Source organism: Numenius arquata, chromosome 25, assembly GCF_964106895.1.
Source record: "Numenius arquata chromosome 25, bNumArq3.hap1.1, whole genome shotgun sequence".
Lineage (NCBI taxonomy): Eukaryota > Metazoa > Chordata > Aves > Charadriiformes > Scolopacidae > Numenius > Numenius arquata.
Window position 1 is genome coordinate 2,323,305 of NC_133600.1, and position 12,822 is coordinate 2,336,126.

The 12,822-nt window shown below is 58.0% G+C and overlaps 1 protein-coding gene across 9 annotated transcripts; it reads right to left on the minus strand.

Annotated features, from left to right (window-relative positions):
* On the minus strand, nucleotides 1-6,735 carry LOC141475300 (acidic leucine-rich nuclear phosphoprotein 32 family member B). Of its 9 annotated transcripts, XM_074163577.1 has the most exons (8): nucleotides 6,612-6,726; nucleotides 3,908-4,057; nucleotides 3,293-3,415; nucleotides 2,079-2,277; nucleotides 1,698-1,816; nucleotides 1,344-1,370; nucleotides 1,230-1,284; nucleotides 1-341 (listed from the first exon to the last, which is right to left on the minus strand). In XM_074163577.1, exons 1-8 carry the CDS (start codon nucleotides 6,663-6,665, stop codon nucleotides 253-255), a joined length of 816 nt encoding a protein of 271 aa, XP_074019678.1. In that variant the 5' UTR covers nucleotides 6,666-6,726; the 3' UTR covers nucleotides 1-252. The 9 variants fall into 9 exon arrangements, with proteins under 9 accessions (XP_074019678.1, XP_074019680.1, XP_074019679.1 ...); XM_074163579.1 differs by lacking the exon at nucleotides 1,344-1,370 and having other exon boundaries at nucleotides 6,612-6,735; XM_074163578.1 differs by lacking the exon at nucleotides 1,344-1,370 and having other exon boundaries at nucleotides 1,698-1,819.
* Nucleotides 6,736-12,822: the final 6,087 nt, after the last annotated feature.

Consider the following 12,822-nt stretch of genomic DNA (forward strand, 5'->3'; position numbering starts at 1 on the left):
GCAAACTGCTGCACAAAACCACAAAACGGAGAAAGCCTTTGGTCATGAGATACTTGTGAGAAAGTGAGCCTTGTATGGAAGATTCCCCTGAATGCCTACAGTATTCTACATCTTAAAAAAATATATTGTGGACGCTGCAGCCATACAAAGGGGGGAGGAGCGGGAGACGGGGATTTACAGTCTCACATAGACACAACGGGGAGGTTAAGACAAGCACAGTCATAGTCTGTAAAACTGATTGGCTCGCTGGGATCAGTCATCCTCATCGTCCTCTTCCTCTTCTGCATCTTCCTCTCCTTCATCCTCTAGATTTCGTTTTCTCTTTTCCCCTCGCGGAAGGTCTGCAAAAAGAGGCGAAGCGTGAAGCTCTGCTCAGTCTTGCGGAACAGCCCGTGAGCTGTGGCTTCCAGCCGCGGCAGCCACAGCCTGCTGGTGAGCAAGCACAGACTAGACTGGCACCATTACGGAGCGGGGATCCACCCTGCCACGCTTCACACGTGGCACCCAGAAGAGCCTGGACTAGCAGGAGACACCAAGCTATTTTCTCTCTGCCCTCCAAGCATCCCACGTTTCAACGGCCGCTTGAAAACGGGCTTTTTTTTTTTTTTGTTGTTGTTGTTGTTGTTGAGCACCCCCAAAAACGTAGTGTCTGGAGAATTCAGTCACTTCTGACCAAGCTCACACGAGATCATCTGAAGTCGCGCCAGCCACGATATTCTGTCAACATTCCCTCAGGGGGGTTTTATAGTTTGTTATAACCAGAGGAGTATGGAATCAAGTCAAGAAGCTCAGGTCTAACCCTCCGCTCTACAGCCGGGAGGAGAAACGGATCTCTCCAAAAGCATTTCCTCACGTACGCGGCGAACACCAGCTTCTGCCAGAGAAGCCCTGCTCCTCAGTTCAAGCTACTCAGAACTGGGTTTCCAGGCAATTTATCTCTTTAATATTTGGTAGATTTAACCCAGCCTGGTTGTATCAGCAGGCACTGAAGCCCGTTTCCCTGTCGCCGCTGTGTCACCCCTTGTTTGTAACCACTATTCAATAGTCAGCTCAGGGGTACGGGCACCGCTGAAGCTGTCGCTTAAGCAGAAAGGTCGCACTTTCTATCGGGGGAAAGCTGCGGGTGACAAGGGCACCGCCCTGAAGCTTGGGAAACTCCACAAAACCAGCAAACATGAGAGTGTTGAGGCACCTTGGCAAGCACTTAAGTCTGTAAGGATTCGACTCACCATCATCGGCTTCATCTTCTTCGTCATCCTCACCGTCTTCCTCCTCATCTTCCTCCTAGAGTCAAAAAAAGACGCTTTGTTGCACGAACCGCAATCCCATGAGCAAGGTGTGACTCCACAGCACCCACCATCTGCCTTCTCCTCAGGATGCAGGTCCAGGCCCAGCAGGGAGAAGCTGCCGGGTCCTGAACAGCTTCCTGCATCCCTAGGAAGGGGGCTGTAGGGGGGCTTTCTCTCATTTGAAGCCACAGGAAATACCGGGCCAAGCAATAAACAAGCGTGAACGGGCAAACTCTGTGGCCCACAAGTCAAAAGGTGTGTGGGAAAAGCCAGGGCACACGGTGGCACTGCTCAGATCTGCCCACATCCGTGGCATCTGGTCAGATGGGCCACAGATTAAGGGACAAAAGCACCACCAAACATACCAACGTGGCACTGCAGATTTATTCTGGTGCCAGAAAGCCTCACCTCATCATCTACTCCATCCTCCTCCTCTTCACCTTCCAGATCATCATCTTCATCTTCTTCATCATCAATGACTTCTTCATCCAAATCATCTTCGTCGTCATCATCATCCTCTTCCTCACCTTCTAACAAAAGGAGGAGGTAAGCGTTACTGTTCCCAAAGCGATGCGCTCACAGCTCCAACCCCACGGTGGAGCGAGGGGCAGGAAACCCTAGAGGACACGTGCACAAGGAGGGACAGCAACAAGCCCCATCAACTTGGAGCACAGACAGCCCCTACTTTAGCGACAAGCCATAATCACCATTTATTTAGCAACCTGACCATGCGGAAAGGGAAAAGAAGGTCATTCCCCTGCAAGAAAACCAAGAGGAGAAAATCCTCACCTTCTCCATTCTCATACTCATCTTCCAGTCCATCCCCATCTGCTTCAGGGTCTGAGTCAGGGGCTTCCTGGTCGTCGGCGTCAAACCCGTCCAGGTAGGTGAGCTGGGGCAGGAGGGTGAACACGCTCTCCCGGTAGTTGATGAGCATTGTCACCTCACAGTTGAAGAGGTCCAGACTATGGAGGTTTGGCAACTTTTTCTGCAAAGATCAATTCATCTGATTATTTACAAGCTGACGGTGTTTGAAGATCAGGTAGCCATTAGAGGGCAGCTCGTTTGCTGCAGATCTAGTACAGAAGAGCCTCTGCATGCACTATTTGCACCACGTGCTCCTCAGATGGAAAGAAGTCATTGCTCTTCCTAAGTGTAAGGAAAGATTTCTTTTCAGCTCCTCTGTCCTAGTTTCCCCTCCTTGAAACCAGCTCCCTGCGAAACCCATTTGCCAATCTTACTCCCTTCTGAGGGGGGTGGGCAAGAAGCACAGGAAGCCCAGCTCCCCCAAGGCAGGAGGAATCACTGAGCCGGACTCATCCTGCCCAAAACATCAGGCAAAACACCCGAGAGCGGAACACGGGAGACCTGCAGGCTGTGCCACAGCAGCTCTGCCGCTCGGACCATGGCACCATGCACCAGGTCAAGCAAAGGAGGAGAAAACCAGTTTCAAGCCCTTTTTAGAGGGACCAAAGGCAACGGCTAATGAGGCAAATGCCCTACATCAGACCTTTCAGCTACGGAGTCAGGATCACAAGGCAAAGAGCCTTCTCCGGGGCAGTTCAGATGGAACGGGAAGCCCTGGCGACGCTGTGACAGCACCCAGGGTGAGAGGATCCCAGCCCAGCACAACAGCGCCTTCGGACTGATGCGATGGGACACCCTCACGGGGGGGGGTCCAAGCAACTCATCTCCATGACACCCCAGGTGCCACCTACCTCAAACTGCATCCGACCCATTAACGGTCCTTTCTCAGATGGACACTGAGCACTGCATCCACAGTTTTACTCATCCAGCCCAATTTCACGCTTCTTTTAGCAACTGGCTGCTGGTTTTCCAGACAGAGGAGCCATTAACTATTAGCCCAGCCTCAAACTGGACCCACTCATCTGTTCCCATCAGAACCACGAAGTGCTGTTGGAACAGTTACCAAGACATTGGACTTCTGCTGCACAGACGGAAACAACGTCATCCCTCAGATTCCAGCACAGCCTTTCACTCACCAAGGGCTCCAGGGTATTGATGTCTTTGATCTTGTTGCCGCTTAGATTCAAGTGTGTCAGGTTAGGAGTTCTCTCTGCTAGAACTTCAAGGCCACCAGAAATCCTGTTATCACTCAGCTCCAGCTGCCAGGAGGGAATATCACACGGTCACAAAGGGTCTCCGCTTGCGACATGGGGGATAAGATTGTCATGAGAACGGGGCCCCCAAGTTCCAGACCCTGTTTGTTAGACCAGGCCACAGAGCAGCAGTTCCAAGTTTTCACTTCAAACCCCTTTCCCACTGTCACGCAGCGCCCCCAGCCCCCCCTGTACTGCAGGACACGGAGGCTCTAAAATCCAAAATATTAGGATGTTACTGAAGCATCTGACAGCAGCATAACAGCAAAAGCAAGAGAAAAAGGAGGCTAACTTATTATATATTAAGTTCAAAAGCATTTTACTGTGTACTAAAAAACCACCTCTCTCGCTTGCTTAGGTTGTAGGCTGCAGGGGAAAAAGCAAAATTAAATGTCCTTCTTTTTTGGCAAACGCAGGAAAACCAACTGTCACCAGGGTCAGGGCAGCAGAAGTCTCAGAGCAAGGACTGCTAGAGATGGGACCACGGGTCTGACTCACCTTCCGGAGTTTGTTGAGTTTAGGGAGATTGGAGACGGACAGCAAGTTGATGTTGATCATGCTGAGGAACTCCAGGTTCTCGAAATCTGAAGAGAGACCAACGATCTTCCCATCGTCCGAGCGGCAGTTATCAAGGACCAGCTCCTTCACCTGCCAACAGAGACACCCAGCAGTTGTCATCACGCCCAGCTACGTCTCACCCCAAGCCTGTCAAGGTGACATCAGGCGCAGTGACCAACACTTCAAAGCAGCAGCTGTGGCCAAAAGTCCTCCTCGGTCACACCGAGGGACACGCAAGGTGTTAAAACCCAAATCACTTCTGCGAGGGCACAAGGTGAGAATCCCTCATGGTGGTCACAACTTTAAGCACGAGCCACACACCACAGGATGGCAGCGCCACCCACACCCCGTGGCTCCAACCAAGGTCCACCTTCTCCACTAGGAAGCACGAAGGGGTTGAACCATGAGGTTGCAGCAAAACGTTTCACGCAGAAGGCATCAAGAAGCTTTTCAGAGTCACGCTTCAGGCTTCACTAGCAAGAGGCCAAACAAGGTCGCCTGGTTTTGTCCCCTTCAACTCTCTCCCCCACACCACTGGGGTGCTGGAAAACTTGCCTCCGGAGGATCCGTTTCCCTGTGACAGTCCCCAGGCAGAGGTGACACACAAGTCTTGGCACCTCGCTAAGCAGAGGAGCTCAACCCCAGGCTCGTAGTGCAGGAGAGCTGATGGCATCTCCTATTTTACCCAGCAGACTACACACACGGAGGCCATCGCTAACGGGGAACTCGGCACAAAAATCACCCCCCCATGGCATTAGGACCATGAAACACCAGCACAGAACTGTTTTCCCCCCCAAAACGCCTGGAGGGTAAACACACCTGCATCCCCCTCTCCCCCAAAAACGCAGGGGAGGGCTCGAGCCCCAGCTCTCACAGGCCACTTCCCAAACTTGCTTTTACCCCAACACATTCTTCACAGCAAGATGCAAAAAAAATCAGCCTTGGCCAGGAGGCTGGTGATGCTCTCCAAATTCCTCATTCACAGCGCTCCCATTTTACCTCCCTTACTCGGATCAGCCAGCTCCTAGGGAGTCATTTTAAAATCCCTTTGCCTTACTGGCAGAGCGGTTTCGGGGCTGCCGTGCCATCTCTGCAGCACAAACTCCGCATGAATTTAACGCTTACAACTCCAAAAGTGGCATCACTGGCCAAGGCTCAGCAAACAGGCTCTGCCAGGAGCGTTGTAGCTGAGCTCGTTTTGCTCCCAACGCCCCAGAGAAGCCTCCGACTGAACCCAGACTGTCCCCAAGGTGGTGTAAAGGTGGCCAAAGCCGGGTGCGGGCACAGAACGGTATCAGGTTATGAACTAACCTGGCCCAGAGCAGCTTTAGCCTGGAGCAGAGCCCAGCCCTGGGTGGCAGGGCAAAGGCAGGACGAAGCGGCCAGGATGGCGTCCCCCAGCAGCCAGGCTGGCTTGGCCAGCGTTTGCTCCCAGGGGACTCAAGCTCTGTCCCTGCAGCGTGTCATTGCCCACGGTGTCAGACCAGGGGTGACCCACAGCGTGTGGCCTCGGACGGGACACCGCCATGTCTCAAACTGCCCTCGCCCTGCAGGTCCCTTTGCCACCCCACCCCTGGAGGGGTTCAAGGCCACGTTGGAGGGGGCTTGGAGCAAGCTGGTCTGGTGGGAGGTGTCCCTGCCCAGGGCAGGGGGTGGCACTGGCGGGGCTTTAAGGTCCCTTCCAACCCGAACCACTCTCCGATTCTATCCGTAAAGCACCTTTAATCTCTACCCAAAGCTCCATTTACAACCCATTTTCCCCGTCCTGGGTTTTAAGCTGCCCAGGGCCGCACGCTGCCACGACACAGCGGCCCGGCCGCGGGCCGGGTGACAGCCACCGGCCACCTCACGGCGAGGCGGCCAGCGGGGCCGCGGCCCGGCCCGGAGAAGGGGCGGCCGCCCTTCCCCAGCCCCGCCGCCTCCGGGAACCTGAAGGACGAAGCGGAGCCCCGGGCCCGGCCCCACGGCGGCCACCTGAGGCGAGGCGGCGGGGGAGCGGGGCGGCGAGGGCCGCGGGGCCTCCGCCTCGGCCCCTTCCCCGGGCGAAGGGGAACCGCGGCCCAGCACCCAGCTCCCCCCGCCAGGCCCGGCCCCGCCGCTGCCCCCCGGACACCCGGCGCCGAGCCCTGACAGGCGGGAGGGAACCCCGGGCCCGGCCCGGGCGCACCCCGCGATGAGTCCCTGGCCCCGGCGGGGCGGGCCGGGGCAGGCCCGGGCGGCCGCTAACATGGCCGAGCCGCCATGGCTGCGCGGGGCCGCCCCGGGCCTTGCTCGGCGGCTCCGGCGCGGGGCGGAGGGGGGAACGCAGCGCGGCCCGGTCCAGCACGGGCGCCCCCCCCTCTGCCCAACTTCCCCCGCGGCGGGACGGGACGGGACGGGACGGGACCGGCCGCCGCCGCCCGGGGTCGGTCCGGGCCCCGCCGCGCACGTGCGCGCCGCCATGCCGGTGGAGGCGCGGGGGGGGGGTGGTGGGAGGGGAGTTCCCCGCCACCTCGCTCCGCATTCCCCTCACCACCCCCCTCACCGTGCGGGACCCCCGCGGGCCGTCCCGTCCCGTCCCGTCCCCCGCTTCCCCGCCGCACGTGCCCTCCCGGTTCCCCCCCACACCCCCCGGCCCGGCCACGCGCTCGGCGGCACCCGGTACCTCGCCCGGTTTCTTGTTGCGCAGCTCCAACGTCAACCGCTTCTTCATCTCCATCCTCCCCGCCGAGCCGAGCCGCCCCGAGCTCCCCGCGCCGCCGCCGCCGCTCGCGCCGCCCCGCCCCGCTCCGCTCCCGCCGCCCGCACGAGCCCGCGCGCGCCGCCGCCGCCGCCGCCGCCCCGGCAGAGGAAGGCGCCAACGGCAACAAAGGCGGCGCGCGCCGCGACCCCTGCCGGCCGCGCCCGGAGCCGCGCCAACCCCCGCCCGGCAGCGCCCCCTGTCGGCCGCGCCGCGCACCGCTCCGGGGAGGGGGGGGGAGCACCCGCGTGAGCACCCGGGGGGGGTGCACCGGGGCCACGGTCCCATCCCCGGCACCGCCTTCCCGTTCTCAGCACCGCATTCCCATCCCCGGCACCACGTTCCCATCCCCAGCACCATGTTCCCATCCCCACATTCCCATCTCTATCCCCACATTCTCATCCCCAGCACCATGTCCCCATCCCCGGCACCACATTCCCAGCAACGTCTTTCCATTCCCGGCACCGTGTTCCCATCCCTGGCACCATGTTTTCATCCCCACATTCCCATCCCAAAGCACCACGTCCCCATCCCCAGCACCATGTTCCCATCCCCACATTCCCATCTTTATCCCCACATTCTCATCCCCAGCACCATGTTCCCATCCCCACATTCCCATCTTTATCCCCACATTCTCATCCCCAGCACCATGTTCCCATCCCCACATTCCCATCTCTATCCCCACATTCCCATCCCCGGCACCACATTCCCATCCCCGGCACCACATTCCCATCCCCAGCACCATGTCCCCATCCCCGGCACCACATTCCCATCCCCGGCACCATGTCCCCATCCCCACATTCCCATCTCTATCCCCACATTCTTATCCTCAGCACCACATTCCCAGCAACGTCTTTCCATTCCCGGCACCATGTTCCCATCCCCAGCACCATGTTCCCATCCCCACATTCCCATCCCCAGGCACCACATTCCCATCCCCAGCACTATGTTCCCATCCCCACATTCCCATCTCCATCCCCACATTCCCATCCCCAGCACCACATTCCCAGCAATGTCTTTTCATCCCCAGCACTGTGTTCCCATCCCCACATTCCTATCCCCATCCTAATGTTCCCATCCCCGTTCCCACATTCCCATCCCTGGCACCACCTTCCCATCCCCGGCACCATGTTCCCATCCCCACATTCCCATCTCCATCCCCACATTCCCATCCCAAAGCACCACATTCCCAGCAACGTCTTTCCATCCCTGGCACCATGTTCCCATCCCTGGCAGCGTGTTCCCATTCTCAGCACCACATTTTCTATCCCCAGGCACCATGTTCCCATCCCCACATTCCCATCCCCATACCCACGTTCCCGTCCCTGGCACCATGTTCCTATCCCCATGTTCCCATTCCCATCCCCATCCGCACGTTCCCATTCCCGGCACCATGTTCCTACCTCCCCATTCCCATCCCCATCCCCACATTCCCATTCCCATTCCCATCCCTGTCCTCCCATTCCCATCCTCATGCCCACGTTCCCATCCCTGGCACCATGTTCCTATCCCCACGTTCCCATTCCCATCCCCACGTTCCCATCCCCATCCCCACGTTCCCATTCCCGGCACCATGTTCCTACCTCCCCATTCCCATCCCCATCCCCACATTCCCATTCCCATTCCCATCCCTGTCCTCCCATTCCCATCCCCACATTCCCATCCCCACATTCCCATCCCCATGCCCACATTCCCGTCCCTGGCACCGTGTTCCTATCCCCACGTTCCCATTCCCATCCCCACATTCCCATCCCCACATTCCCATCCCCATCCCCACATTCCCATTCCCATCCCCATGGCAGGCCTCCTCTCCTGGCCCCGCGGAGGCTCCGCCCGGCAGCGCCGCACAGCCGGGGTTGCTGATAAAGCCGGGTGTTGGTCGGGCTCTTGCTAAAGGAAGGACGAGATAACGGCGGGAGCTCCCCGTTCCGGGGGTTACGGTGGTGTTTTTCCCTTCTCCCACCCAATGGCACCCGCAGGGGCCGGTGCCTCCCCCCTGGCTGAGGCTGTGCTCCGAGAGCGGGGGTGGAACAGACTGGGAGAGTTGGGGGGGTTCGGCCTGGAGAAGAGAAGGATCCAGGGAGACCTTCGAGCCCCTTCCAGTCCCTCAAGGGGCTCCAGGAAAGCTGGGGAGGGACTCTGGATCAGGGAGGGGAGCCACAGGAGGAGGGGGAAGGGTTTGACACTGGAAGAGGGGAGATGGAGATGAGATGTGGGGAAGAACTTCTTTGCTGTGAGGGTGGTGAGAGCCTGGCCCAGGTTGCCCAGAGAAGCTGTGGCTGCCCCATCCCTGGAGGGGTTCAAGGCCAGGTTGGAGGGGGCTTGGAGCAAGCTGGTCTGGTGGGAGGTGTCCCTGCCCAGGGCAGGGGGCTTGGAACTCAATGATCTTTAAGGTCCCTTCTGACCCAAACCAGTCCACAATTCCACGATTCCATGATTCTGTGAATCCTGCCGTCATGCTATGGGCGAGGAGGGTTAGTGAGGTGGCCACAGCCCGGGAGGTTCATGGCCACGGCCGTGCCCAGCTGCGCTTAAAGGGTACAACGGAGCTGGTGGGACCTGCTGCAGGGGGCTCGCAAAGGTCCCCCAGCCCGACAGGGTGCCATCGTTCCCAGGAGAACGGTGGAGGAAGATTCCTGCAGGATGTGGGCACCGCTGCCAACGGCTTCGTTAAAAATTATCTGGAAAAAAAAAAAAAAAAAAAATAAATGCAGAGAAATCTCTCTGATCGACGACCAAGGCTCCCAGTAAACAGGAACACGAGGGCTCGCAGGACCAGCCTCATCGTCCCTCATTGTCCCCTTTGGCAGCGGGCCACCGGCTCGCCTTCTATGGGAGGAAATGGCTTTCTGGTACGTTGCAGCTGATTTCTTGCCAGTTGGCTCTAACGCCAGCGTTATTTTATTAGGAGCAGCAAAACGAAGCGGCGACATTCAGCAGAGGGGTTTAAGCTCCAAAGGGGCCAAACCCAGGAGGTTCTTAAGCGCAGAGAAGGGACACCTCCATAAAAAAACCAAACCAAACCAAACCAAACCAAAACAAAAAAAAAAAAAACCCAAAAACCCTATCTTTAACATCGGTGCATTTTTTGCATCTCTGATCCCTCCACCTCGGCTCCCTCGCTGGCCGTGGCTCAGTTTCTCCAGCCCCACTGCGTGCCCGAGAGCTCCCGGTGCCCTGCCGTGCAGCGAGCCATCCATGGGGCACAGCGCCGGTCACCCCTCTCCTCCGTGCACCCTGAAGGAGCTCCCCCCGAAACGCCCAGGACTGAGGCTGCGTGGAGGTGGGCAGAGGGGGAGGATGAGAGTGTGGTGGTGGCACTAGAGGAGCAGGGAGAGCCCAGGACATACCTGGCTGCGAGGCCCAGAGCATCCTCCTACTGCCCCGGCCGGGACAGTCACATCCCCACGGGTGGAGCAGCAAGTGGGTCAGAGAATCATAGAATCATCCAGGTTGGAAAAGAACTTTAATCGTAGAATCATTTGGGTCGGAAGAGACCTTAAAGATCATGAAGTAGAACCATGAAGCCAACACTGCCAAGTTACCACTGACCCATGTCCCTCAGCACCACGTCTGCCCGGCTTTTAAATCCCTCCAGGGATGGCGACTCCACCACTGCCCTGGGCAGTTGATAACCCTTTCCGTGAAGAATTTTTTCCTAATATCCATCCTAAACCTCCCCTGGCGCAACTTGAGGCCGTTTCCTCTTGTCCCGTCGCCTGTTCCTTGGGAGAAGAGACCGACCCCCCCTGGCTACCCCCTCCTTTCAGGGAGTTGGAGAGAGCGAGAAGGTCTCCCCTCAGCCTCCTTTTCTCCAGGCTGAACACCCCCAGCTCCCTCAGCCGCTCCTCACAAGACTTGTGCTCCAGACCTTTAAGAACATTGAGTCCAACCCTAAAATCATCGAGTCCAACCTCAACCGGGTACCTCCCTGCCGGGGTGAACCCAGGTTGGTCTGGGCTTCACCGGGACCCACCCGGGAAGGAAGAGCAGGTCCCAGCCCCCGAGAAGTCCCCGCATCTCCCCCCCTCTGAGCCCCCCCTCCCCAGCCGGCTGCAGCAGCAGCTTCTGCAGGCTGCCCCTGGGCAGAGCAGCTGGGAGATGAGCCGAGAGGTCCCCCCCTTGCTGATCTGCATTTGTTTTAAGGTCTCTTTCATGTACTCTTTGAGGCTCGTTTCCTGTTCTTTGTAGAAAACAATGCTCCCCCCCCCCTCTCCGCCCGTCCCAGGGTGGCTTTATCTCCCCTCCCCTGGGCCGCGCTCCCTCGGGAGCGGAGCTTGACGTTCGTCTTAAAAAATACAAAACCCTGCTCTGATTGAACCGAATTGATTTTAAAGCTGCGTCTGGTATTTGATGTCTGGTAGATGCATTTAAACTGATCTAGATTTTCTCTGTTTGGGCAGATTAACGTTGAAGCTGGTAATTTACTGCCCAAGTGACAGCGGCTGGAAGGCTGGACCGTAAACGCTGACATGGGTTGAAATTCAGGGCTGGAGCTTTTCACGCAAGCTGGAGCACAGATGCTCGGAATAACGTATTATCGGTCTGTTATACAACACAATATTATCTGCCTGCGTTTTGTGCTGCTTTTAACCTCTTCGTTCCCAGCCCGGTGCCTTCTGAGAGTGAATCCTGTGTAAAGGGGCCGTTACTGCTGTCTGCGCCACCAGGACCTTCTCCCCGCGCTGTCCTCTCCTGTCTTCAAAACAGGAACGTTATTCCCCCGGGTCTCCTGGCGGCTGTGGGTCTCCAGAAGTCCATCCTGCTGGGACATACTGGGACCCAGCCGCAGGAGAGCGATGGGTACACCAAATCAGCTCCCACAGCTTCTCCTGCAGGAGCCAGGAGCTGCACAAACCCCCAACGAGAGCTGGACCCCCCATGGGTGGCCTGTTTTACCAGGGTGACTCACCCCAGAGAGATTTTGGAGCAGTTCGGGGGGTATTCAGTGATCTCCTGTAGCTGGAGGGTGTGATGGGGCGATTTCACCGAAGATTTACAAGCCAATAAAGCATTTACTGGGAGACCAAAAAACCAGTGGCCACGTGCACCCCAAGAACCCCCCAGGGAGGAGGCAAATAAGGTTAACACAGTCCTCGGTAGCCGTTAGAAGAAATTCCCCTGATGTTTGATTGATTGATTGATTGATTGATTGGCTGGTGAAAATCGGGGACGTAAAACCTGCAGGGCCTGATGTGCTGTGCTCCCGGGTCTCCTCCTCTCCCTCCGGTTCCCGTCCCCGCTGCAGAGCCGCCCCGGTGCCGGCAGAGGGAAGCATCCCCCCGGCCATGGGGGCGCCGTGCCCCCGCAGCCCGGCCGGAGCCCCTCTGGGGCTGGAGCCCGGCCCTGGGGGGTCCTGGGGAGGACCCGGGGGGAAGGATTGGGAGCAGGAGGAAACACCCCTGCAGAAGGAGAGCCGCAGCGTGGCTGGAGTCCCCGAGGGGCAGCGGGGAAAGTGGTCCTGGTTTGGGGTAAAGCCAGTGCTGCTGCCTCCCGTCTGGGCTCTACACGGGACATGTGATGGCCAGGCAGATTTCCCGTATTTTGGGGTAAGACGGAGGCACGCAAAGTTTGGATGCCACCAGCCTCCCTCCAGGCACTGAGCAGAAGTGCCTGAAACAGGGGAGTTGTTGTCCGGGGGCTCCCGAAAGGCAGCAGGGAGCAGGAGGCACTTCCAGAAAGAGAAGTGCCTGGGTTTGCCCCTGACCTGAACACTGCCTTTCCCAGAGCGTGCAGGAGGGAGGGAGGCCTGGGGCTGGCACTCCAGTTTACACACAGCATTTCCCCAGCGTAGGATAAATTCACGATTCTCTCATATTTGTGGTGCTTCTCCTTTTATTGGTGATTCTTTTAACGGTGCGGTGGGGACATCGGCGGGATATGAGCTTTCTGCACAGCAAGGGCCTTGCGAGCTGTGTACTTTGCGCCTTAATATTTTAGCAGCCAGACAACGGTTGAAAAAGAAAATCCAACCATTCCCCTGGAACTTACCTCTCGTGTCCTGTCCCCAGGACCGTCCTGTCCCTGTCTGTACCTGGTTTGAAACACCCAGGCGGCAGGCAGGGTCCTTCAGACTCTCTGAATATGACATTTATTATCCCAGTCCAGGGGCTCCTCAGCCCGGGATGGTTTGTTC

Coding starts and splice junctions, on each gene's coding strand:
- LOC141475300 (XM_074163575.1), bottom strand. CDS start 6,665: ATGGAGATGAAGAAGCGGTTGACGTTGGAGCTGCGCAACAAGAAACCG. Junction 2,278..3,292: donor TCAATACCCTGGAGCCCTTG/GTGAGTGAAAGG, acceptor TGATCTTTGCAG/AAAAAGTTGCCAAACCTCCA. Junction 1,865..2,078: donor TGAGTATGAGAATGGAGAAG/GTGAGGATTTTC, acceptor TGGAGCTGTGAG/CGCATCGCTTTGGGAACAGT.